The sequence below is a fragment of the Anas acuta genome, chromosome 2 (assembly GCF_963932015.1).
Source record: "Anas acuta chromosome 2, bAnaAcu1.1, whole genome shotgun sequence".
Lineage (NCBI taxonomy): Eukaryota > Metazoa > Chordata > Aves > Anseriformes > Anatidae > Anas > Anas acuta.
In genome coordinates, this window is record NC_088980.1 from 67494216 (window position 1) to 67519541 (window position 25326).

At 42.4% G+C, this 25326-nt stretch overlaps 1 protein-coding gene across 2 annotated transcripts in view; it reads left to right on the plus strand.

Moving 5' to 3' along the window:
- NEDD9 (neural precursor cell expressed, developmentally down-regulated 9) overlaps positions 1-25326 on the plus strand; it is a 95094-nt gene that overhangs the window by 49865 nt on the left and 19903 nt on the right. The window contains exons 1-2 of one of the 2 annotated variants that reach the window (XM_068670726.1): positions 7521-7681; positions 23247-23687. In XM_068670726.1, the coding sequence (XP_068526827.1) occupies positions 7670-7681; positions 23247-23687 (453 nt within the window). In that variant the 5' untranslated portion in view covers positions 7521-7669. Of the gene's footprint in view, positions 1-7520; positions 7682-23246; positions 23688-25326 lie in introns of those variants that run through there. The other variant, XM_068670727.1, reaches the window with a different exon arrangement.

Sequence of the window (25326 nt, forward strand, 5' to 3'; positions counted from 1 at the left end):
AGCACTCATGCATTATCTCAAAACTCTGAAATTAGAGGACAGTGTCACTAATACCCCTAATGTACCCACAGGTTTTTATCAATGGCTTACATCTGGCAGTACTTCATGGCACAAAAAATGAGCTTTGCCCTGTTTTGAAAAGTAGTTTCATAAAAGCCATGAACACACAAGGAGACAGATCTTTACAGCTCCCAGACAAGGGAAGTCTGAGGAGGTGAGGAGTCAAATCTTCATGTCAACCCTATGACTCAAGCCCACATCAGATTCCAGGAGCAAAGTCAATTGGGATGTGTGGGAAAAGACAGAGCCTGGGGGTAAAGATGGAAAAGAGGATGTAGGTATTGAATGAGAGATCAACAGATTGTTGTGTGCAGCCTGCCCTTCACATAGTCCCACGACTGGTGCTTCTATCAGCTGTGTATCCAGTCTGAAGCAAGTAGAAGAATAACAGTGGTGGATACACATGACAGCTGAGTTATCTGCAGTGCTACATCCCTCACTGAGACAATCCGCTTAAAGGAGCCAATTAAGTCAAAGCCAAGGCTCATGATGCTACACGGTGTGGGCCAAATTCTGGTCCCAGTGAAGTCAAGGGAAGCTTTGCCAATAGGAACACGCTCTGTCCTTTTCACCCCATGTTTGGCTACCCTACTGCGGAATCATTCAGAGTTCACAAACGATAGCAATGGAAAAGAGAAGGAGCAGAGCTCCCACGTTCCTTCTCTTCTACTATTGTTTCCTGAGAGTCTTGCAGCAGGCAGTAATGCAATGACTTTTTCTTTAAATGATGTTGGACTGAATTGCTCGTTGAAAATAACAGAAGAGGAGGAGGGGTTTGGAAATAAGTCATTTTCCTTTAAAGAATGATTTTGGGAGAGCAGACCATAAGCAGATTTAGATGGCAGCAAAGATAACCATTTTTGGTAGTTTTGTGGAGATGCAAATTAACACTGAGTATGAGATGAGAGTTTAAACACTAAGGCCCAGAGAAGAGAAAAAGAAGTGTGAGACATTTCACGTGCTTTTCTCAGTTGTTAGGGGTATCAATGGGTCTTCACAGATCTGGTGGAGGCAAAAGAGAGAAAATATACTCTCTTTCCAATTGCATATTCTTCCTCCAAACACAACCAAATGGAGCAAATTCCCCTGAAAATCCTCAAACCTCAACTCAACACTAGGCTGTGACTTCATGGGCAGCTTAGTGATAAAGGTAAAACAGGTGCTTCCCCTTTGGATTGATTTTTTTTTTTAATCCCTAATTTACATTTCATTAAATTTTCTTTTTTGATTTCCCTCCTCCCACTGGAATGGAGTGGTTGCTGCTAGTGGACAACAACTGATCTGCTGGCCCCACCAGGGGTAAATGCTTTTGTGCTTTGAAATCAAGGGTGATGGGAGATGGGGAGAGGAAAAACATGAGGATATAAAATACAACAGCAGATCACCTACACTAAAAGAAACAAGGGAGATATTCAATAAGAGGTTCCTAAAAGCAGAGAATGATAAAAATAAAAAACAATTGAAAAACACAGGCTTTGCAAACAAAATGGACACAGTTGCCTAGTCTAGTCATGGGATGATTATTTGAACAATGTGTAAAACTGATGAACAAAATCAGGAGAAATTGCACTTTAGGGGCAGTTTTGATTTTTTTTTAACATACTGAAGTAGCATGCATTTTGCAAATCAGGAAGAAGGAGGGTATTTAGGCAAGGGCTTCTTTGGTCCTGTGCCCATGAAATGGGGCTACAATGTAGAAATCCTTTGCAAAGGATTCTACACAAACCCCACTTCATATGCCATTTTGTAGCTCCAGGTTTCTGTACAGCCTCCCTCCACATAAATTCAGGGGAAAAACTCTTCAAGATAAAACTTCTGGGGATGGGAATTGCTGCATATTGCTGCATATGTTCGTGTGTACCTGCTGAGAAAAAACTTACTGATGCTTCTCTAGCAAATCTCACCTTCCTAGATATTAAATACTAGTGTGGCACTTTTGACACAGGAAAGTGAACCTCTTTATTCCAGACCTGTTTCCTGTTTAATTGTCCATGCTCATGCCCCTTCCTTCGTGAAGGGCTCCTTTGCAGGTGGAACTTGCCACAGTCCACAGAAGAGACCCTCTTTCTTGGGTGAGCTGTGTGCTATTTGAGTCATCCCTCATCCTTACAAATCCGCTAAGCCAAACACACGTATTCAAAGAGCCTGATTCCAAAGTGGGATAACAGTGCTGTGGTGGGCTGCTTGGCTTTGACCAAAAATTCACTGCTCGAAAAGCTTAACATGCCTAAGCTACAGGGAAGCTTCTCATCTGAGGCAATGCTAGTTCCAGTTCTGGATTCCTTTCATCTTAAACTAGCTATGATGCCTAAGCATATCTTTTCTCTTGAGCAACCTCCCTGTATATCTATCATATTTCATCCACACATCTGTAAACTAGAAAGAAGCCTTTTGCAGTGCTATTTCTCATCTTTTCTTAAGAAAAACTAAACAAAACAAAAACTCTTTTGGCATCAGCAGGTCAAATGGCATGCACACCACATGTCTGGAAGCAAGCCTGTATTTTTTAACCCATGTATTAAAAACATTTGGTGCCAGAGCAGAAAATAAAGGAGTGTATTCTACCATCATGGCTGTTAGACTGTTTTATTTGTTTGGGAAATGAATAACCCTTTTACAGTATCTCTGGAAGGAATAGGCCAGTGCATGCTGCATCCTGGTCTTCTTTTCTGTCTCCAGCCTTCCCCACATACCATAAATTACTCTTGCCCTCTCACCACCACCAGCTCGTGGGCAGGCAAGCACTGGGGACCCAGTCTGCCCCAATGCTGCAGCTATTTCAAAGGCCAGAAATTGCCTGCAACAACACCAGCTTCTGCTGTCTCTCCTACACAGCACACACATGATATCCAGGTGCCCAGGTCTCTGGCTTGCCTTGGCTGCCTGCACTACAGGTGTCAGTGCAACTGTAATTGACAAAGTCCTGCCCACGCTGCCCAGGATGAGAAGTACCATTGGCTGACCCAGATGCTCTGCTCCACCAGGGCAGCTGCTTCTTCTGCATCATCATCTGCAGTCAGTACTCAGCCTTGGACCAGAGAGAAATTCACTTTGTTCTCATTTGATGTTCTCTCCTTTCCTTTTCCCATGGTGAGATGGGTCCCTCATGCTCTTTTAATACTGTTTCCCTTTCCCATGCTCATTTCCTCCTGAGAACCTGACTGCCTGCTTTGAATAACAAGTGGAAATTGTAGTGGTATTTATTTTCATCCTTTATTTAAATCTGAGCAGATTTTGCAGTTTTTAATCACTGGATCAGGCTGGTTGCTCAGAGAGATCCCAGTGCCAGAATAACTAAACTGCAATTGCTTTCCATGATTTCCCAACCTAACAAAGTCTGTATTCACTTTCAAAACTTTTTAGGTGGGAGGACACCAATATATTTCTTTCTGGCTGGCATTTGAAGCAAAACAGAGAGGACAGAGGGAGCTACATTTACTCCTTTTATTTACTCCTACATTTACCCCTTAAGAGGGCCACTAAACAGGACTTTGATGGTTGACTCGGAAAGTTAAATGAGTGATTCCTGAAGAAACTGCGTAAAGCTGCGTAAAATGCCCTTCTTGAGAATGCGAAACTGCCTTTGTGCTTTCTTAGGAAAGGATGTGGGATGCCTGTAAGATTAGTTCATACATGCTAAAGGAAATGTAGTATTCTTGACCAAGGCAAGTGAACCTGCTCTGTGGCTTTAGCCACAGGATAGTCAAATTTTAAAAGATACTTCAATTAACAATTTTTCTTTCACAACTTGACCCTTCCATTTAAACCCGACCACGACAGGGATGACTATCCACCCTGGAGAGGGTGGATATCCACACCGAACCACTATCCTGACTAGCAGTTCAGACTTCTGTTACTGCCACATGGAATAAACTCCTAGCTTGAAAAGATTTCCTTCACTGGTCAGAGAAAAATGGAGCAGATTTTGTTTTGATTTAATGAAATGCAAAACATTCCCTTCTTCGGGTGAGAATGAAATCTTTTTCTCATTATCTCCTAGTGAGGTGGGAGAGAGGGCCTTTCTGTCCAGACAGACATAAGAGCCAGCCCACGTCAGTGGTGAATTTTTGTTCATGCTCTTTTCAGGAGACAGCAGCATTTCATCTTCTTTTCATAGATTTCTCCAAACAAGCAAATTCCACCATTCTGTGAAATTCCACCACACTGTGTACAAAACCATTCTATAGTGAAGAAATCCTGGCCACTGAATACCAGCTGAACCAGTCTGCATAGCATTATGTAGGTGGCAGGATGGAGGTTGATCAGCAGTAGCTTCCTTTGCTCTTAAAGTGCAGTGGCACTATGACTAAACTAATTTTAATCCCAATCCCCTGGCCAAGTATCACAGCAAGAAGTGATGCAGATGTTGCACAATGTTATCCAAAGGATAGCCAGGGATTTGTGTGTGGGGAAAAAAAAAAAAAGTCATTCAGTGCTTCTAAAACACCAAGCTCACAGACTCCTCCTGAAAAGGATCTCTCAAGTGTGAAGGAGACCCTCTGCTGTGCCTCTCTTTTCCCAGGTTGTGTCATGGGGAAAGCAGAACAAGGGGTTTCTGTTTCAGTAACCTTTCAGAGTAGGGTATCTGTCTTGTGCTTGTCTCCTATCAGTTGTCACAGGGCGATAGCTGGCTGATTTGCTTCCATGGCTGTTTCCCTCCCAGCCTGACTGATGGCTTTGTTTCATGGTGCACACTGAGGGTTGCGGTGGATAAGCTGCGGAGCCTGGCTGGCAAGTCCCCCTTTGGTGGCAGGACTATCTCACCTGCTGCTGGCCCCTAAATACCTCAGAGCACTGGCTGGTAATCAGGAGAGCACAGGGAGGGCACCAGCCAGTGGCACAGTGAGAGATAAAGCAAGCAATAAGCTCACCAGAGTGATGTGTAAGAGCAGGAGAAGGGCACTGGGTTGCGCAAATAAGCAGAGAGTAATATTATTTTGTCCTCAGCAAAAGCAAAAAAACAAAGGCCATCAATGCAGGCACAAGGTGAAGTCAGAACCCACTTGCTACTTCACTAGATCTGCAGCAGCATAAAATATGAGACAGTGATTCAAGCCATTGCTGGGCTGTGAAGCAAAAAGACGCATTACATGAATTACCCTCCTGAGGACTTCAATAGGGCCCTGTCATTATAAATCCTGCCAGAACATCTCAAGTTGCCTCTACAACACAGACATCAGTGAAGCCAGACCTTGGCTTCCTCAGCAGCGTGTTCCATTGTATAATTTAGCTGATTATCCAAGGCAACCAATTTAAAACTTCACAAGACTAAATGTGAAATACGGTATTACATAGTAAAGACATCGCCCTTTACAAGGTCATTGAGAAAAGCAAACTGCTTGTGCACAAATACGTGCTTTTCACAACTGTCACTTTTTATGGTACCGTGTCAAGGTTAGAGTATTGTATTTACAAATATCTTTCAAGGTATACCTAATGCCTGATATTCATGATAGACTGGGGAGCTCTGCCACACTGCTAGTTCTGTTAGAGGTGTCACACTAAGCAGGAGTATTTCACCCTTCAGGAAATTAACCTCCCCCTCCAAACTGCACAGAAAAGCTAAGATTGTAAATAGAGCAGGTGAGAGGGGGTAGGCGGGTGAATGAATCAAATGAGCAGTGGGACTTTATTGAGGAGGTGGTGCAAGATGGCAATCTGTTTTACTCCCTGTAAAATACTGATTCTTGTATCTGTTTCCTTACAATTGTAAAATACAGCTATCAACACTGATAAACTTTGGGGTTTGATGTCAAAAATTTCATTCTGGTGGTGTTTAATTAAAGCTTTTTATCATGAGTTATGGAGAGAGATAAATGGCAATACATACTAGGCAATAACCCGAATAGAATTTCACATTAAAACATCTGTTACCTCAGAATAAACTCAGTCAGGGACATTTTAAAGCCCTCTGAAAAAGGAAAAACACCTTTTACATGAAAAATATAAGTACTGGTGGGATGGCTGGAAAACAGACACACTCTACATTTATACATAGGTGGAGTCAGAAGTATGATTCTGCTTCTCTTATTTTTGTCTCTGATAGTTATCTGGTCCTTATTAATGTAGTTTTACAATCTCTAATGCATTAATCTTCATGATAATGGTGCCAGAAATGGAGGCTTTTGCATCAAGAGATTGTACAGGGTTCATTCAGGGAACAGGATTTGGTTGTTAGTCCAGCACCACACTACCACCTTGGCCGTTGCATCCTCTGTCCTTGGGAAACGTACCATAGGAGAAATTTTTACCCCTGCAGTATGAAGGGCAAAAACATGCACTAAATAAATAAATAAATAAATAAATAAATAAATAAATAAATAAATAAATATCAAAGGTCAAACTCTCTACTTGTAGAAACACACCAAGGAGATTTGCAGTTTCCTAACAGTAAGCTGGTCATGCATAATCACTGAAACAATTCTTTCCTTAAATAAAGTGTCTTAAGGATACAGCATACAAATGAGCTGTATTCTTTTGAAGCTACTCAAATTTATTTTGATGGTACACTCAGAACAGTGTTGCCCAAAACTCAGCACTATAAAATAGTACCTATTTTGAGTATCTTCTTGGAAAAACGGGGTGAGAAGAAAACAACAACAAAAAAATAACAGAAAAAAATCCCCATGAGTGCCCTATGGCACTGAGCAGGGAGCACAGTTGCAGAGTCACGTTCTGCACTGCAGAAGCAGAAGGTTTCTCTTCTCACTGATGACTGAGCTATCTTTTGTATTGGCAGGGACTCCTACTCCATGAACTACCAGGGCATGTGCAGGCAAGGCAGAGTACTGAAAAAAATATACATTTCTGCACTCATTTGGTAAATATGTACAGTACCAACACTTATTTTAGCCTAGAACCAGGGAACGGGGGAGATTACAGATAGAAGTATTGCATTCTTCAGAGCCTATGAAGCCATTTCAGCAATAGGATCTCTCTCTTGGAGGACAAGCCACATGAGAATTTAAGACTATTACTGTACTGTGAAATGAAGCTATGTTTGCAGACTGGTAGTACAAGTGTATTCTTTGCTGTTTTTCCTTAGGCCACTAGAAATAGTCTTGAGTCCATCTGTGACCTAGAAATGCTGGGTAAGAGCCAACTTGGGCAAAAAGCAGAGACTTTATTTCCCTTTTATCTCAGCAAGCCGGTGTACGCCCCCCACACACAAAGATTTCCATTATGGGCATTACAGTAATCATGGCTGATTAAGGGACACGATGTAGGGAGCGCGGAGAGGCCGCTGCGTGTTTATTCCCCCTGACGGTCCCTGCCCTCCAGCCAAGCACCCACCCTCACCCACCCCCGGCCCTAATGGCAGCCCCAGCCCTAATGGCAGCCCCGGCCCTAATGGCAGCCGCCCCGCCCCCAGCCCCGCCGCCTGACGGCAGGAGGGGGAAGGGGAGGGGCGGGTGGGGCGTGGCCTCCGCGTGAGCGGGCGGCCAATGGGAGGGGCGCTATGCAAATGAGCGGGGGAGCCTGGCGGCGGGGCTGGCGGCGCGGCGGGGAGACGCGGCGGCGGCGGCGAGGATGATGATGGGCATGGCCATGGGGATGAGGGCGATGCGGCACTGAGCCCTGAGCCCTGCCTGGCCGCCCCTCCGCAGCCATGAAGTACAAGGTGAGTTGCCGGGGGACCCCAGTGCCCGCTGCTCGGGCTCGGGTTAGCGGGGTTGGAGCTTTGGGGAGTCGCGTTTTGGGGGGTGAAGGGGATGTGCTGCCAAAAAAAAAAATAAAAAAAACAACAGCCAAACATTTTCCTTATCCAAAACAATAATAATAATAAAAAGCAACTTTATATTTAAAATAATAATAATAATAAAAAAGCAACTACGTTTGCAAAGATAGGCAGCCCTCCCCGCTCTTCCCCATTAAATAAAAAGAAGGACTTGGACCTTCAAGACCCTTTATTAGAGTTTTATTCGGGAGACACAAATTTGCAGGCTTTTGTATTAATATTACTCCACTTAATTCCACTTGATCCTGCTATAAAATGTCTGGGCAAGGCACTGCTTCACTCGTGGGGCTGTAGATTAACATACCGACATACTGTAATGTTGTGCGATTAGGAAAAAAAAAAGGGGGGGGGGGGGAGGGAAGGAAAAACTTTACTTTCTCTGCCAAAAGTAACTGCAGCATCAGTGTAACGGGGAGGTGATTTAGAAATGTCATGCATGGTACGTGCTTGGAGACTTTGGACCGAAGATGGGCAGAGTTCAGTGTAAAGGAGCCCACATCCTGCAGCGGTGGATAAAGCTTAATGTGAGACGTCTGAGGGATGCCTAGGCCAGTCTACACTCATTCTTATGCCTTTCCGATGTCTGAGCTCAGCCCAGGGTTTGAAGATCTCTCATACCCAAACTTGGGAAAGTTTAGACTTCATTTTCAAAGCTGCTGTCAGTTTATCTCGTGGCAGTAAGAGTAACCAGGAAAGGGAGCTTGTTTGAGATACAGACTGACCAAGATACCCTGTGACTTTGGAAACTTTGATCTGCATCTGGTGGCTTTTTTTTTTTTTTCTTTAATTATTATTGTCTCTCAAGTAACTGCTTTAAAGTCTGAGGTCAAATTCCTCTCATGCTCCTTTCCACTCCCCCTTCAGACCAGTTCAGGCGGACTTTGTACCTGCTTAGGAAAGCTGTGCCTCTCCTCAGGAAATATCAAGCAATTGGGAGTAAAAGAGCACAGTGTTATTGTTAGACCTCCTAAAATGCTTTCCACTTGTCCACAACTAAGCAGCACTTTTATCCCCGTAGCAAAATAATGGTCCTGCATGGTTATGACAACTCCCTGACTTTTCTTGTAACCGTCCATCCTTCCTGTGCTTCACGATCACACTTCCTATGTAACCCAGTGGCACTGCAAGAATAGGAATTAATAAGGTAGTTGAAAAGGGGGAAGTCCGCCCTGTTCCATAATGCTTCCTGTGCCCCCGGTTTGGTTGGAATGAACACTTTGGTTTGAGGAGGTGATTACGTAATTCTAGACGGAGCATGCTAGACAAAGAAAGAGCAAGCCTTTTAAAAAGTTGTTTTTTTTTTTTTTTTTTTTTTTTTAAAAAAAAAGAGAGGGGTTTTGACCTCAGAAATCTTCTTGTCAGGCTACAATGTTTGCTTTCTTTAGGTAATGTGAAGTAGTTACTTACACTGTTTAACTAGGACAAACATCCTTAGGTATACTTCATATCCCTGGATTAACATACAAAGAAATTACCTGCTTATTCAGTCTCAGATATTTTCTTTCTTTCTTTTTGTATAGGGAAACACAAAAGTCCTGTGCTTTTTATTGTTTACAGAAAATAAAGAAACAGAGCATACTTATGTTCTGCCTGGGAATGTGACAGCTCTTCAGAGGTGGCATAGCTTCCAGGTGCAGAGTTGGGTCTGTTTCTCTGCTCCTGGTATTCTCCCGGTGGTGTTATTTTGGGGGTTGTCACTCTTTACTTTTGTTGTGATAGTCTATCAGATAAGGCTTCATCTACTGAAGTGATTGAGGTCCCTATTACTACTTAGGCTGTTAACGGAACAGGAACTGACTTGTGTGGGAGACCCCAAGTACATCTCTTCATCACTCCTGACTTCACTTTCAGTGTGACTAAACCCAGGGTTGTTTCTGGTCTAGAGTTAATTTCTGCTACTCAGTCTGTTATCTTCTCCCATTTTTTACTCATAAGCGTTTCTAAAACTTATTCCCTCTCTTTGTTCTTTCACCCAAGTTTCTTTTATTCTTCATTCCACTCTTCAAACATTCTTCTAATACCCAAGTCCCCTGAATGCCAGGGAGGAAATTCATGTGGATTTCAGCAATTTTAGAACTTAACCTTAGATGTCTGTGTATTTCTATATTTTATTTACTGTGTGAAATTCGGTGAAGATGAAACTGTAAACCAAGGACAGATTTGACCTCAGGTCAGGTCTTCTTCTACCGTTCATGTACAAGTTAAATACTGGAGAATACAAAAGTTATTTTAGTTGAGCCATGGGAAGATAGGAAGCACTGAGCATAACAAATACATCTGTGCTGGTTGCTAGTATTTCTTAGTCTGAATTGTCTGAAAGCTACTTTCAGAAACTAATTCTTGTAGGGTGCAGTTGTATTATGGTAATGCCCCAGTTCTTCCTCATTTGATGGCAACAGCATCTTTTTGTGCTAAATCCCCATGTTCCACAAAATTGCATCCCCTCAAGTTCTCGAAGGATGCTATTCCAGTGCTCTTGAAATCAGAAGGTGGAATCCACTCTTCCTGGAACCAAACCCAGACTGATTGTTACTCCAAGGATGAAGCAGTTACGTCTGAAATGCAGTATGTTGGAACAGAAATATCTGTGGGTTACCGTGAACAGAAAAGAACATGGGTGGGAGAGGTTATCTCTGGCCAGTAATTCCAGTGCCCTATCTCTGGCACTGCAAGTGTGACACAAGCAAAAGAAGCGGGGTATTGTCATAACAAGGCTTTTGTGTTGTTGGCTGTTCACAAGCAAGACAAAAAAGAGGGGGAAGGAGAAAGGGGACTTAGCTGTTTACTAAAAGATTCATACAGTTGGTGAAAGAGAAGAGAAAAAGAAGTACATTCCTTACCTCACTTAAGCCAAAAGGAATGACGTAGATGTAAAGTATGAGGTCTTGATTATCTATTTTTAGATAATATGTTGGGCAAGGAAGAAACCTAAGTAAATAGGGTTTGAAATGCCTGCCATTTGTGCTAAGGCACAGTGCTGTAATATATAGACTTGATTACAATGCCTGCGTGCCAAGACAAACAAAATAGTGTCGCTGGGAAGAAATACTATATTCCCAACCAGAAATGCTTGTGAAAAGCTGCTTGTAACCCTGGCAATGAAAGACTTTAAGCATTAGGCCATGTAAAGGGAAAAGAACTGCCTGTACTTTACTAACCAATCCTCTTTGTCTTGTTTATTCCTCACACTCTTTGTTTTCCTCTTTTTTTTTTTTTTTTTTAATCTCAGCCATCACAGTGTGACAATCAAACCTAGAAGTAAGTAGGAGCTGTAAAACCTTGGAGAAGGTCATATTAGAGAAACATATTAGAGCAACAAACCAACAAAATGAAAACTGTACAAGTTTGTGCTGTCTCTGTTATGGTCATGAGTTTAGAGTAAAAGTTTCATGATTTTTCTCTCCTCTGTATGCATATGGAGGGAGATGGCAGAATCCCAGCAGGATCAGGCCTAATGGCATTTATCAGCTGCAGCACTAGTGAGAAGTAGCAGCAGGACTGGCTCCTTCACAAAACTTGGAGAGCCACTATACTTCTCAGATTTCTGCTCTTCCCCACTCTGGCCTCTGCATGCTGCCCCTGCCCTCCAGTAGACTTACATACAGCTTCTAAGTCTCAAGTTTGTATTTATACACCTAATGGCAGTATTTGCCTCAGTACATCCAGGTATCTGAGAAACTTGTGACAGAATTTGCTTAGCCTTCCAGAGACGTCCTAAGATAGCAAGGTACTGTTAGTCTCAGTTTGCAGGTGGAGGTGCCAGGTCTTAAATGCTACAGAACTTATTTCAGAGGGAGGAGCCAGGACAAAGCGTTACAGCTAACAGCATGCAGTTTTTTGCATGTTCTCTAAACTTCTGTGTTTTCATGCTAACAGTTGCTCATTAGTAATGTAGCTGTAAGCTTGTTCATCAAGAGCTAGTTGTCTAAAACAATGCTGTACTATCTAATGACATGATCAGAGGGGGCCCTACCAGATTAGAGAGTAGAGCTGCCTAATAGTAAGGCTTCATGGAAACATTTTCTGCAAAGGAAAAACTTCAAGCACAGGAAAAAAGTTCTGCAGCCCTTCTAAGCCAATGATCACCACTCTGCAGGACACAGGCTAGTGTTTGGAGAAGTCATATGAAGTGTTATTGCGAATTCAGCATTAACTCTGGGATCAGTTTGTAACACTGTATGGAATCACCTTTGGAATCTCAATCTCAAGTATGGCAACAGTCAGGGTTAGAAAAGATTATACTTGCACTGATAACTTATCGCTGAACATTGAACTCCTACGTGTGGTGTCTCAGGAGTTTGTGATTGAATTGCCTAGTACCTGTTGCTCTACAACATTACAAATACTAGAGTCATTGCAGTAGGGTCAGGCTTGACTAGTGACCGAAGTAAAAGTCGAGAGGAGGAAATTCTGAGTCACTCACAACCTCCCTGCTCCACTACTGGAAGGGGTGGCCCTGTTTGGCTTCTTTGGCCAACTTTAAACACAGTAAGAAACAAGAATCTTATATTCATCATCTTGCAGAGAGCATGTGCTCATGGCAGTGCTCTGAGAGAAGCAAGCCTACAGTCCTGCTCTTGCACAAGAGTGCAGGCAAAGAGGAGTCTGGAATCTTTAGTGTCTGGAAATAGCAAACAGCCTGGTGTCTCTCTGCATGCAAAGACTAGGAGAAACATAGAGTTCCCTCTGTGTCTCAATGCCATTACCAAAGATGCTAGGGCCATGGGAGGACTTCAGTACACAACAACTTGAGCTAGCAAAAGTCACTTTTGTTTTGCCTAATTTATTTAGATTAGCTTATCCCAAACACTTAGGTGTGTAAGTCCTATTGATACCAATAGGAGGTAAGCATGTTTTTGTCCCTAAAGTCTGGAGCACAAAGATCAGTATACACAGGTGTCCGCTTTAGCTGTGACAAAGCTGGAGAACCTGCATCTTTGAGTGTTCCTACTTCTGCCTGCCATTGATGAAGAGAAATAGCTGAACTTTTTGAGAGAGCATATACCTCTAAAATCCTACATTCAGCGGTGTTTGGAATCATAAATTTGGAAGTCACTTTTCAAGACACTTCTTTATGTAATACATGCTCTCTGAACACCCATGAAAGCAGTGGACGTTCATCAACAACCGTACTCCAACTGCCAAAATATGCTTTATAGTTGGTCTGCAGTAGGATTAATCAGACAGTCCTCTGGGTCTGTACTGCCAAAAATATTGCTGAATACATGCCATAAATATTTGTAAGTCAGGCTACTGCTAAGTAAATCTGCATTCAAAGGTACTCCTTGCTGCCTGTAAATGGCTGCAGCTCTCAGTATCAGTGAAGCTGTGTCTCTTTACAGCAATAAAGAGTACAGCCCTTGAGTTTTGCTACCTGTCTATCACAGGCTACTCTTGGCAAGTGACCTTTTTCATTTGCCTGTTGGTCTAGACATTACAGTAGTGGAAACTGTCTTAATTTTAAGGAGTTCATTTTTCCATAGCGGATTTGGACGTAGTTTGTGTTTGACAAGAAACAGGACTGCTAAAGCTATAGTTTGCAGTCTGAGAAACCCAAGTGCTTAGCATGACAAAAACTTTATTTTTTTTTCCTTTGTAGGGATGAAGCCTATTCCTGCCTTTCTGTTTTTGTGTTTATTTTAAGGGTGCTTCATTCACAGTCCGAGTGAATTAGGCTGCCTGAGAAAGGAAGAGTAATAAGAAGGGGTTTACTCTATAGAAATGCAGTCAGCACATCAGAGGTCCTTTCTTAAACAGGCCTCACTCACAGCAAGGTTGAAAAATTTAGCAGGAGCAATAATGTGAATCATTTGGTCACAACAAATCTCAGAAAATGCTGTCCCATCCTAGGACTTTATCTTAATTCCTCCAGTTTTGCTTAGTTGAGGTCAGGAGGGAGGGAAGCACAGACTGAAGATTCTGTGATTGTCTTTGAAACATATATATATATATATTATATATATAAAATCCGTCTGGAAGTGTACACTGTTTGTTTGACATGCAATTTACAGTAGGTATGTTCATGAATACCTTTCTCCTAAGGACTTTACATCCAGATAAAAAGCTTAGGGTAATAAATCATCTTTTACTGTTACAGAAGGCTGTTACAGAAGGGCCTAGTTTACAAGCAGATATCTTCTCTTTTTTTCTCTCTCTGCCTTATCTTGGTTTACTTCATTTGCAGCCCTTAAGCTCCACAAACCAGTCTCTCATGCAATCGAGAATACAGTTAAAGTTTTATTTCAATTTGAGAACAAGCATGGTAAAGACAGCCGGCTAAAACACACTCCCTTCTTGCATCTCCATGAGAATGCTTCCCTAGAAAATGTCAGCTTGCCAAAAAATGAGCTGTGCTGGTATTTTGGTGACTTTCTGCTGACTTCTGGTGAGTGCCCAGTGGTCTGGAGAAGACCCTGATGGGACCTGCCAAGCCTCATCTGACAGCCAGGCCTGCCTATCCTGCAGGCGTGTGATGTCCAGGCAGCTCCAGCTTCTTGTCCCCCTGCCAGGCTGCAGGAGGGTGCCTGGGGACACAAGTTCCCAGGCTTGTTTTCCCCCAGTAACCTGAATTCTTGGGGCATCATCACAAGTTGTGGCTGCTTTTTAGTAACCCAGGTGGGTGATGATGAAGTTATGGGAAAGGATGGCTTTCCCCTCTGTGAAGAGTTTTTGGAAACAGCTGGGAGGAGAAAAACACATCCCAGTTCAGCTAAGTTTTAAATGTTAAAATCAATTAGTCATACTTTCCAAAGCTGAAGACATCACACAAAAGTCTGTGACAATACCGAAGTCTTATGCCTACACAGCTATGGTTTCTTGACAGTCAAGCTATCCCCAAAGAGTTGTATGTGGAAGAGTTAAATCTGGGAGCAAGAGGTTCTTTTAAGGAAAATTTCTCTGGAAGAAGGCTGCTCACTAATGCCAGAAAATGGAAAACTGAGAACTCAAAACACAAGTTTCTGGATTCTTTCTTTCCATCCTTCCTTTTTTTTTTCCTTCTGCTCCTTCAATTTTTACACATTCATCATCCAATCTCCTTTCATTAAGTTTTAATTGCTTGCCTCAGGGAAAGAGGTTAGGTTTTCCACATGCTCTTTGATTTTGAGGTACTGCGGTTTAATCACAGTGAGATAATATTTACTCTAATGCTATTGTTTGCACACTTTATTTTTTCCCTCTTTTTTTTTTTTTTTTTTTCCTGTTGATATCACAGAAGGCACACAGTCCTCAGACAGATTTGAAAAGGCCTTTAAAAGTCATGGAGCTAGATCACACCCTTCCTTGGGTGGGGGGAAAGGAAACTGGTTACGAGGGTAAAATACATACAGAAAACTCTGTGAGTTAGGTGTGGTGGAATTTCCCAAAATATCAATAGGTCTTGAAAGTAAGAAGTTAGGGGATGTGGTTTGTGTTCCCAGAAAGAGCAAAGAAAAGATTTCAACACTTTAGAAACTCAGGGGGCGGTGGAATAAGATCAGGATATGTGATCAGGGGATTGTTGCTCTGCCTCGCTGTTAATTGTGCTGTCTCTAAACATATCTGCCTTGTGTGATAGCCCCAAACCAGGCTGGGTGGTCTGACAACATACCAGCAGAGTGCATTAATCTCATGGGTGTCCCCCAATGCTGAGCTAAAGTGTATTGCCTCAGCCAGGCCCTTTTCTAGCCCAGCTATGGCCTGTTCAGTCCCAGCATCAAGAGCTCAAGCAGGAGTTTACTATGTGTGGGAGGGAGCAGCCTCTACCGCATGCTCACCAAGCACCTCAGAGGTCTAATGTGATGCAAAAGGCATTAAAGGTACAACCACCCATCTCTACATCAAAGATAGGAGTTGATAAATGAACTCCTTATGCAATGTCTGATCTAAAATTATATTTCTGTGATGATCTGCGTAATGCCCAGGAAAGCAGGGCAGCCCCCTGAGACCTCACATCCCCTCTAACTAAAACCAAATGAACAGCCAAACAAGGAAAAAAAAACAGAAGAGGCAAAAGCATAGCTTGCTGTGCAATGTAGAATTATCATTTTATTGCTCTTAATAGATTCTGAGCAAGGGAACTGTGTTTTCAACTCACTTGCCCAGTGTGAAATGTCAGGCACAGCAAAAAGCAGATGCACTCAGTGAAGAACAGTGAAGGATCTTGTCTGCTAATAATCTTAATTTTCACATTTTTCCTTACCCCCATCTCACTTTCATCACTCAGCAGCTGCCCTTATATTGTCTTCTTTAGGATTCGTGCACTTGGATTCCTTCCCAAATTGCAGGTTCACTGCTCTGCCTCAGTTTCGTAAAATACTTTGCTGACTGCCTGCAAAAAGTCTGGATACATGAATCTCTCTTATATGCTTAAAAAGGGATAGCTGTGGTGAAACAAAAATGTCCTCAGAGCTGAGAGCATGTGGTTTCTCATGTGTTCACTTCATGCCTGAATCCCAGTCATGGAAGAACTGATGGGCCACATCAACAAGCAGGAGTGTGAAGTGCCTGAGCCCTAGCTGATGTGCTAGCTGATTGCCTGCCACCCCTCCTGGGTGGAATATTGTGCCTGTAAAAGCCGACTGTGAATATATCCAGAGCATGACTGGTATCATGCCCTCCTGTGGCTTACCCCAGCATGAACCAGTAAGGAGGGTACATGTGGACTTATCAGCCTTACTTTCTGCATAACTGGTCTCACTACCACAAGCAGCCCAGAGCAAACTCCTCAATTCAGGCCTCTCAGGCCAGACGAGAGCTGGGACAGCTCAGTGGAACACTGAAATTAGACACTTGCCTTTCCTCTCTGCAGACCCAAGATTTTCCACATCACAACTTCCAGACAGCTTGGCACGCTTCAGCATGACTGGCAGCCTGTGTTCCAGAGATACACAGGACCAGACTGAGGATACTCAGGGCAGAAGATCTGTTCTTGTTAGGGCTCTGCTCAGGCTGTCACCTCGTAGCTTGCTCTCTCATTAGCTGTAAAGTCAACCTTCCAAATATGTGCATGGAAAACTGCCTTTTTTTTTCCAGACGGCGGGACTTGCAATTATTTTGGCTAGTAACATTTAACCAGAAAAGTGTCTTCTCTAAAACAGAGCTTTTTTTTTTTTTTTCCTAAAGAAGGTAACTATGGCTTTTGCCTCTGTAAGTCTTAGAAACCTTACAACGCTGAGCATTTGCAGCTGTCTCTCTGTTTTGTCATTATCTGTGAGACAAGGAAGCTTATGTTTCCCAGAGCCAGTGGACAGACCACCGGTCTGAACTGGGTGCTAAGGGCTTCTCAAAGTCCCTCTGCTTGTCCTGCTGAAGCTGTGGTAATTGCACTGCCCTGGTGGTGCAGCAAGATGTTTCATATATGTTGTGGTAGCATTTCCTGCTTCCGCTGTGGAGCTATTGACTTAAGATAAAAGGTTAAGTACCTGCACACAGCTTGCTGCTGGCACCCAGGTACTATGGGTCTGCACACACACGGGCTGCTACCGCCAAGCCCTAAGGGACCATTTTGCAGTCCATAACCCATGCAAGTCACTGCCTTCTTCCACATTAGAGGAGGACAGCAACAGACATTTTCCAAGGCTGAATGTCTTAGCCTGTCACCTTAGACAACTTGTATTAAATAGCCATTGTGAAAAGTTGCTTATTGTAGCTACAACTGTAACCTACTGTGCCTCAATAGATTCTCTCTTTGCCAGTGCAGCACAGTAGATTCTTTATTTCAGGGGCAGTGACAGGGAGAAGTAGAAAGGGAGATGGGAGCTAAAAAGCACCAATTTAACACATGCAATGACTCTTTCACTGTAGCTCTTCTGTCAGAAGGTGTAGTAGAGCATGAACATCACCCTTGCCTAGTGCTTATTGTCAAACTTTTTCTGTCAGAATAAAATGTACTGGATTTTCAGATCAGTTCTTCATTCTCAAAGGCAAATCATTACTATTAGGCCTACTACAACCACACAAGAGTATGTAAATGTTTAAGCTTACTGTGGAGCAGCAGTGATTCATCTTAAACCTAAAGCAGAAACAAGAGATAATGATAACCACAAGGAGACAGGAGAATATTTACAAAAGTATTCTGTGATGGAGAGTTAAAAGCAATCCAACCAAGATGAAGCTTCTAGTTTGTGCACAGGCACTTCTTTGGGGTGTCTTCCCTACCTTTCCTTCCTTTGCTGCTCTCTTCCTTTTCCTAAGCTATCAAAACTTAGAAAAGAAGCCATTTGGGCTTTTAAGAAACAATTTGTCCAATAATAGAGAGGAATCTCACGCTTCTTCAGATAAGAACAGAAGTGATTTCCCTGGTTCTATTTTTGCATAAACTCCACAGATAGGAAGCAATATTTAAAAACAAAACAAAGAAGAAAATAAAACACACAAAAAAACACAATACACCCCACAAACCAGAGTAGGGGGCAGTATGCACAAACCTGTGTTCTCTGGAACATCGTCAGATTGCACCTCTGAGGGAAGTGACTGCACTTCAGTGAGCTTACATTTGGCTGACCCTTTCCCTTCAGTGTTCATTCACGGCAGCACTAGCTGAGCACTCAGGTCAGCAGCTCTGCACCAGGAGCTTGGCACCACAGCCCTTGGTGCTTAAGGAGCCTTTTGTATTTAATCTCATAGCGTGTCATTTATCATTCCTGTGTTTACTTGCATGGCTGCATGCACCTCACACGCTCTTGTTACCCACGTCACTGTCTGTGTTTACTCTAACAGCAGGAATAGATGTTTCCACCGCTCTCTCAGTTCCCTCTTCTGCCATTCAGCCTCATCAACAAGCAACCTTTCATTCTTCAAATTAAAAATAACTGAATTTTATCAGTTCCCTTTGCTTTAGGGAAGGCTAACAAAAATAGTTCATATTTTTCAAAATATTTTTGTGTGTCTTTGTTCAGCTGCAGGCATGCTAGCCATTGATCACTGTAGGTTTAGGAGATAGGAGACAACTTTGACTTGTCTGAGATGAACTTCATTCAGTCTTTATGCATCTGAATCTGGCCTGTAATCTCTTTTGCATCTGAGAGGAAAAATAGTTTACAGAGAGATTTTTTACTTTTATTTTTTTACTTCAGGTACTACATGTAGGACATGTGACAGCTTTCAGGGCAGCATCTTTTGTTCTCAGCCAGGTTTTACTGGGACATGCATCCTGGACTCAAAAGAGAAAAATCTAAAGTTGACAGAGAATATGAATGAATTTAGACCTGGCTTTGAAAAAACGTGAAATACCAAGTTCACTTTATGTAGTGAACCCTTGAAAACTTTACTTCTGTCTCAATTGATGTTGAAATTTGGGACTGTGGGCACTGTAATCTGCATATCGTCTAGAGAGTATCCAGTCAAGTCCAGAGAGTCCAGAGACTTTTCAGTCAAAAAAGTTAAAGCTCTCGTTAACTGAAGCTTGGCTGCTGTGCTGCTATAACACCGGAGATCAGGAGAACAGAGTTGTTTACAGACCACGGGTACTTTCAGTTTTAAGCGAGCACAATTGCAACTATCATGCAACTGAATTATATCATATATCATGACACATATATATGATAAATATCATTTAACTGGATTGATGGAGAGCAACAGAGACATCCATCCTTAATCTTATTAAAAGAAGGCCATAAGAGCCTTCTTTTCATAAAAGTTAATTTTATGAAGTGCAGCTGATTTCCATGGCAAACTAACATTTGTCCCTATCTAGGATCGAATAATTTCTTTCCTGCCATTACAGAACATGAATTTGTAGTTCTGAATCTGTTGCCCTCCTTTTTCCCCCTTATTGTATTGGAAATATAAAAAGACTTTTGTGCAACTTCCCAGTTGCCAAAATAACTCCAAGACAAGTTTCTCATCAGCCTTTTCTCTATTGCCAGTTTGTTTAAGAAATCGCTGAGTTTTTTTTAGCACTTAGTCATGCAAAAAAGTCACTGCTGTGCCTTTGCCTTCTCATCTCAGATGTTAGAGCTTATTTGGTGCTTCACAGATAAATGAGTAATAGAACCAAGCCTCTAAGAGCAAGTCCAGTCAATTCCAGATAACCCTGTCCTGTGTCTAAGCTGATAGATCCAAACAGAGGCTATATTGTGAGATACGGTCTGATGCCCACAATATCCCAAAGCTATTCATATTTGTCAAATTAATCCAGATAAAGTATTGAGGGGTATCTTCAATCAGGACTTCTTTCTGCATGTGGAAGAGTAGAGACTACCAGCCTGATCACCACAGCCTGTTAAAGATTGCTGTGTGGTTTTCAAAAGCTTTCCTGATTAGCTTCTGTGGTGACTATTTTGATTATTCTCAAGGCTAACTATGCTGACTAATAGCAGCATCTGTGATACTGTTCCTGAAGCTCACACTGAGAAGTCCTGTGAAGGAAGAATGGAGTCAGGGAAACTCCGAACACAGGAGGTTTGCTTAGCATGAACACTTGTTGGCAACCAAGCAACAGGATTTTTGTTTCTCATTCCAGTGCTTGTTTGGAGGAATATGTTATGACCTTACTGCTCCATCAGTGAAGGATGCTGGTGGCATGACTATGGGCTATTCATAAGGCCTTGGGAAAATTGCTGTGAGACAAGTGGCAACCAATTAGTATAATTCACATACTGGTGCCCAAGTTAACACTGACAACAAGAATCTGATGCTATTTGCAGCAAGGAAGTTCTTGAAGCATATCCAGAAAGTATTAACATGCTGCACGCCAGGTGGTGAGAAGGTCACTGGAACAGAGATAATCAGCAACTGGAAACAAAATTCACATGGGAATTTTTATCTGCTCTAATTCTGCCACCATTCCAGACTTTGTTCTGAGAACTGCTTTGCTGTAGAACCTAATCATGTTTTTTTAAATACCTTAAACCAATGAAGTATAGAAGAATAAGCATTTATCATTGGTTTAGCCTGCTCATTTTGTGGACCCCGTGTAATCATTGTCCTCTTCAAACACCATCCTCTGCAAAAGCCCTGTTTAGTTATACAGGCTGAGCTAGTCACATTAGTAGATTTCTCCTGCGAAAGACACATTTGAAATAAATGTAAAAAAATAAGAGATTAACTTGAATATTCACACTAGACAGGAGCTTTTCTTTTCTGAGCTTCTTGGGCTCAGCTGAGCAGCAAAGTCAACACAGCAATAGCACAGATGTAGCATTTGAGAAGAGACCATTGTGTTTAATGGTGCTAAGGAATAGTTTTAAAGTTCTGCCAAGGCATGGACAAAATTGCTTTGTGCTGTATCTCTATTCACATTTCTCAGCATTGTTGACTGATGAACAGAATAGATTTCAGTCAGAGGGAACGGTGGGCCCCCAGTGCTGTGCTCTTCATTCACATGGGAGCTCAAAATGGCAGTCCTGCTTTTCCAAGCCAGAGCCTAATTTATAATGACCTCCCTAATGACGCTGATGAAAGGCAAAGCCGATGTTTCTCATACATTTGAAAGCTGATCTCCCGTTCAGAGAAGAGAAAACTGATCTCATGCACCCTGTTTCAATAGCACATGTCTGAGAAAAAACATATTCATCTACCTTTTATGTGACATTTGAGCTTCCCCCTTCTCCGTCCACCAGTTACTCCTTCATACAACCTCCTGGTTGTGTGATGTGCTTAGAAACATCGACCCGAGCAAGATCAAATGAAGTCTGCTGTCTTGATGAATAACAGAGATGATGGAGAAATGCAGTGATTTTCAATGGGAAAATACATAATTAATGGGGGACTTAAAAAAAGTTTTAGTATGTCCAAGAGGGAGAATAAATAATGACAGATAAAAACAGTAAACTGTACTTGCCACTGTCCCTTTAATAGAGGGAAGATAAACCTTAAGGGCAGCTGCATATCCTATCTTATAGGGGATTAGCACCATTTCAGTCTGTGTACTGCATCCACATACTTAGAACACTCCAGATACAGGGTTCCCTGTGTTTTTTCAGGTGCTTACAATTAATTTATAACTGTCTCTGCTGACTGCCTTCACCAAAAAGCAGGCAGACATGGAGCAGTCACTGCCAATGTATCTGGAAACATCACCAGAGCCAAAAAATGAAATGTCCATGGCCTTTGTGAGGGCTCCAAGAATGTCAGTACATACAGCCTGCCTACTTTCTATTGAATACCTAAGCTTGACTGTTAATTCATAATTGAATGTGCCACACAGGCCTGCAGAGACAGAGGGAAAGGAGCTGGTTCAATCTATGAGAGGAGATAGCACTTTTCAGGAGGACATCTGCACCTCACAAATCACAGGTCTACAAAGACTCAGAGGTGGCTTAAAACTTCTTAGCAGAGGTACTGCTGGTAGCATAGCCACAGCAAAATGGATCTCTGGGCAAACTGCAAAACCTGCCCGAAACACTAGACAGATGCTTGGGAGTAGACCCATGTGAGGTTTTGTGTTATTTCAAGTGGAGAAGTAACAATAATCAAGCAAGATGCATATAAGAACGCTTAAACTGTTAAACTGACGCTCCTTGGCTGCCCTTGGAGTCCTCCCAAGTTGCACGTTGATGTGCTACGCGGTAATGTTTGGTTCTTAATTCTCTTTGACAAAAGGACATGCCCACATAGACTGGTACAGCTTTCCCTGTGGCAAAGCTATGACTCCTGCTGGGGTCGCTGAGCACATTGTTTCTGAAATAATGTTCTCTTCAAGGTCTGTCTACAGAGAGCAGGGCTGTAAGGAACCTTGTCCTTTGTATTATTTTTTTGTTGTTGTTTGGGGCTTTACGGTGGTGGTGGGTGGATGCGAAAGCTTTTTAACCTATTAAGCTGCTTTTATGCTGTTCCACCAAGGAAGTTTACAGAAAGAATGAGAAGGCACAGAGCTACATAATACGAGTGTTGTAGTTCAGAAACAGTGACATTTTGTCAGTTTGTATTTTAGCGTGGGTTTTCCTCACCCTGTCATCCCTAGATCCCTAATTTTAAGAAGTCTGCAGGTGTTAGCTAAGAAAAACTGTCCCACTGTCATTATGCTAATGGAATCTTCACCTCTACTGGAAAGCCTTTTGGGACCCTGCAATTGTTCTGGTTTATGTTGCTTGGAGTGGTGTTCAAAATTTATTTAAATTATCAGCTAGCTAGCTGTAGCTCTGCACAGAGTATACACGTGTTTATAGAGAAATTGATGCCAGGAGATGATGAGTTTACAAGCCTCAAGGAACAGGAAGAGCATCCTGGAGCTGAGAGCAGAACTCTCCTGGCTTACTGTCTTTACAGGCAAACAGACCATTTAAAGAGCTTCTACTGGACCTGGTATTACTGGAAAAGCTCTCACTTGCAGTGTTGCTAATACATAAGTACCTAATTTCTCCAACTTGGAAAATCCCATGTTATGTTGCATCATTTTCTGGGTTATTTTGGTTTCCTGCACACTTTGTCAAATTCAGTTCTTCTTCCTCTCCACCTAGAATGTCCTTGAAGTTTTAGAAAAATTCTTGCTTGTTCATTTGTTTTTCTTCTCTTTCTTTCTCCACAGAATCTTATGGCAAGAGCCCTGTATGATAATGTCCCTGAATGTGCAGAAGAGTTGGCCTTCCGTAAAGGAGACATTTTGACGGTGATAGAACAGAACACTGAAGGTCTTGAAGGATGGTGGCTCTGTTCCTTACATGGTCGGCAAGGCATTGTTCCAGGCAACCGTGTGAAACTTCTGATAGGTCCAGTGGTGCAGGATGGTCCATCTGGCCAGGATACATCCAGTTCAGGACTGACACATCAGTCCTTCAACCAACAAAAAATCTATCAAGTGCCAAGCTCGCATGCTTCAGCACAGGACCCTGTCTACCAGGTGCCGCCTTCACATCTGAATCAGGGAATTTATCAAATACCCACTGGTCATGGTCTAGTGGAGCACGATATTTACCAAGTGCCACCTTCCATGCAGAGATGCCTTGATGGTCCACCTCTGATTAACAAGGTACATGCATTTACTTTCGTATCATAGCTCCAAAGCAGGTCACTTGTGCCAACTGCCAGTGAAGTAGTCAATATGTAGTAATAGCCTGTGGGCTTAAGGACGGGTAAATAAGTAAGTCAACTACCAATTGCTGAGCTACTTATCCACTCCCTGCTTGTAATTTTACTGCTATGGAAAGAAAAGAAAGGCCCAGTTATTGATGGCTTGCTTAATGTGTAACTCGGTAGAGCATTTAGCAGCTGCTAAAGGTGAGGGAAGTATGTGGTCTTGTGTTCTCACAGGCTCCCTGAGGAGCCTGGAGCACATCTGGCGTACGGCATTTTTGCATTATATGCTCAAAAGATAGCTGCTGCAGTGAGATTAACTCTCCCACAAGTTAATGATCAGTTACATCATCTGCCCAAATAATTTTTGTTTAATTAAATATGTATTGCCTCAGTGGTTCTAAACTACAAAGAGGGCAATGATTGATGAGACAAGAGATACTTCGAAGAGTGAAGGAGCAAGAGGATGATGATAACAAGGGGTTAATAATGAACCTAAAGTTTCTAAGAATGCACCTGATGATTATGCAGATTTATTGATTGAAGGTGGGATCTCCAAAGCTGCAGAGCTCCGAAGTCTTCAGTGAGAATGAGCAACAGTGCATTATGTGAATCCCCCCCTCTTCCTGTTGTCCATCTCAGGCTCTTCTTATCTCTTATCATTGCCTCATTTTACATTTGCGGGTGAAATGGTGCACAGTACCACCTCTGCATGTGGCAGCAGGGTCTTGGTGACTGAAAAGATTAGGGAAAGTGTGTACAAGTGAGGGAGGAGATTCTCCTGGCCTTCCAGACTGCTAATTGCCAAGCCAAAAAGAAGTTGCCCTGCAGCCCTTCAATTTCCTGCTCAGCAGCTCTGGCAGTTAGCATCTTCCTTACCTTGAGAGCGTAAAGCATGGTATTTATATCCAAGTTATATGAGCAGATGGTGTTTCCGTCAGGAAGTTCCTGACTAGTTCAAACTTTCATCTCATGATTTATATTGGCAAGACAGTCTGTTTTGAGTTGTTCTGTTTGTTTGTTTGTTTGTTTTTAGACGCTAAATTCACATTTTTTCATATCAGGCCTTTAGAAGAGTTCTTCTCATGATTTTATTTCCTTGTTATAATTTCATTTTCATTGATAGGTATAAATGGACTTATTTCGTTCTGTGCAAGAGCAAAAGATATGTGAAATCATTCCAAGTCAAATTATAGGAGAGGTTTGTTTGCTCAGCTTTTCCACAATTATGCTTTGTAGGGCATGCAAAAAGATAAAATGAGCAGGAAGATAAACTGCACTTGCTGCATAAGTAGAAGTAGGATCTTTGTTGGAGCAATCATGTGGGTTTTCTTGGGTAATCTCACATCTTCTATCTCCTTTTCTCCTGTGCCTACAGGCTAGATACAGTTAAACATTTTCTGGGGCAGTGTAGTTTACCTATCCACGATAACATTCAGGCACCTTCCCAGGTAGTGAGCAAACACCTGGCAAAAAGCCTCTTCTTGAACAGACAGCAAAGAAAAGATCACATTTTAGTGTAGGTCTGTATGGTCTGTATCTTCCAGAACCATGTGGAGATGCCTCAGCCAGCTGGCTCAGGCCACAGAAGATGC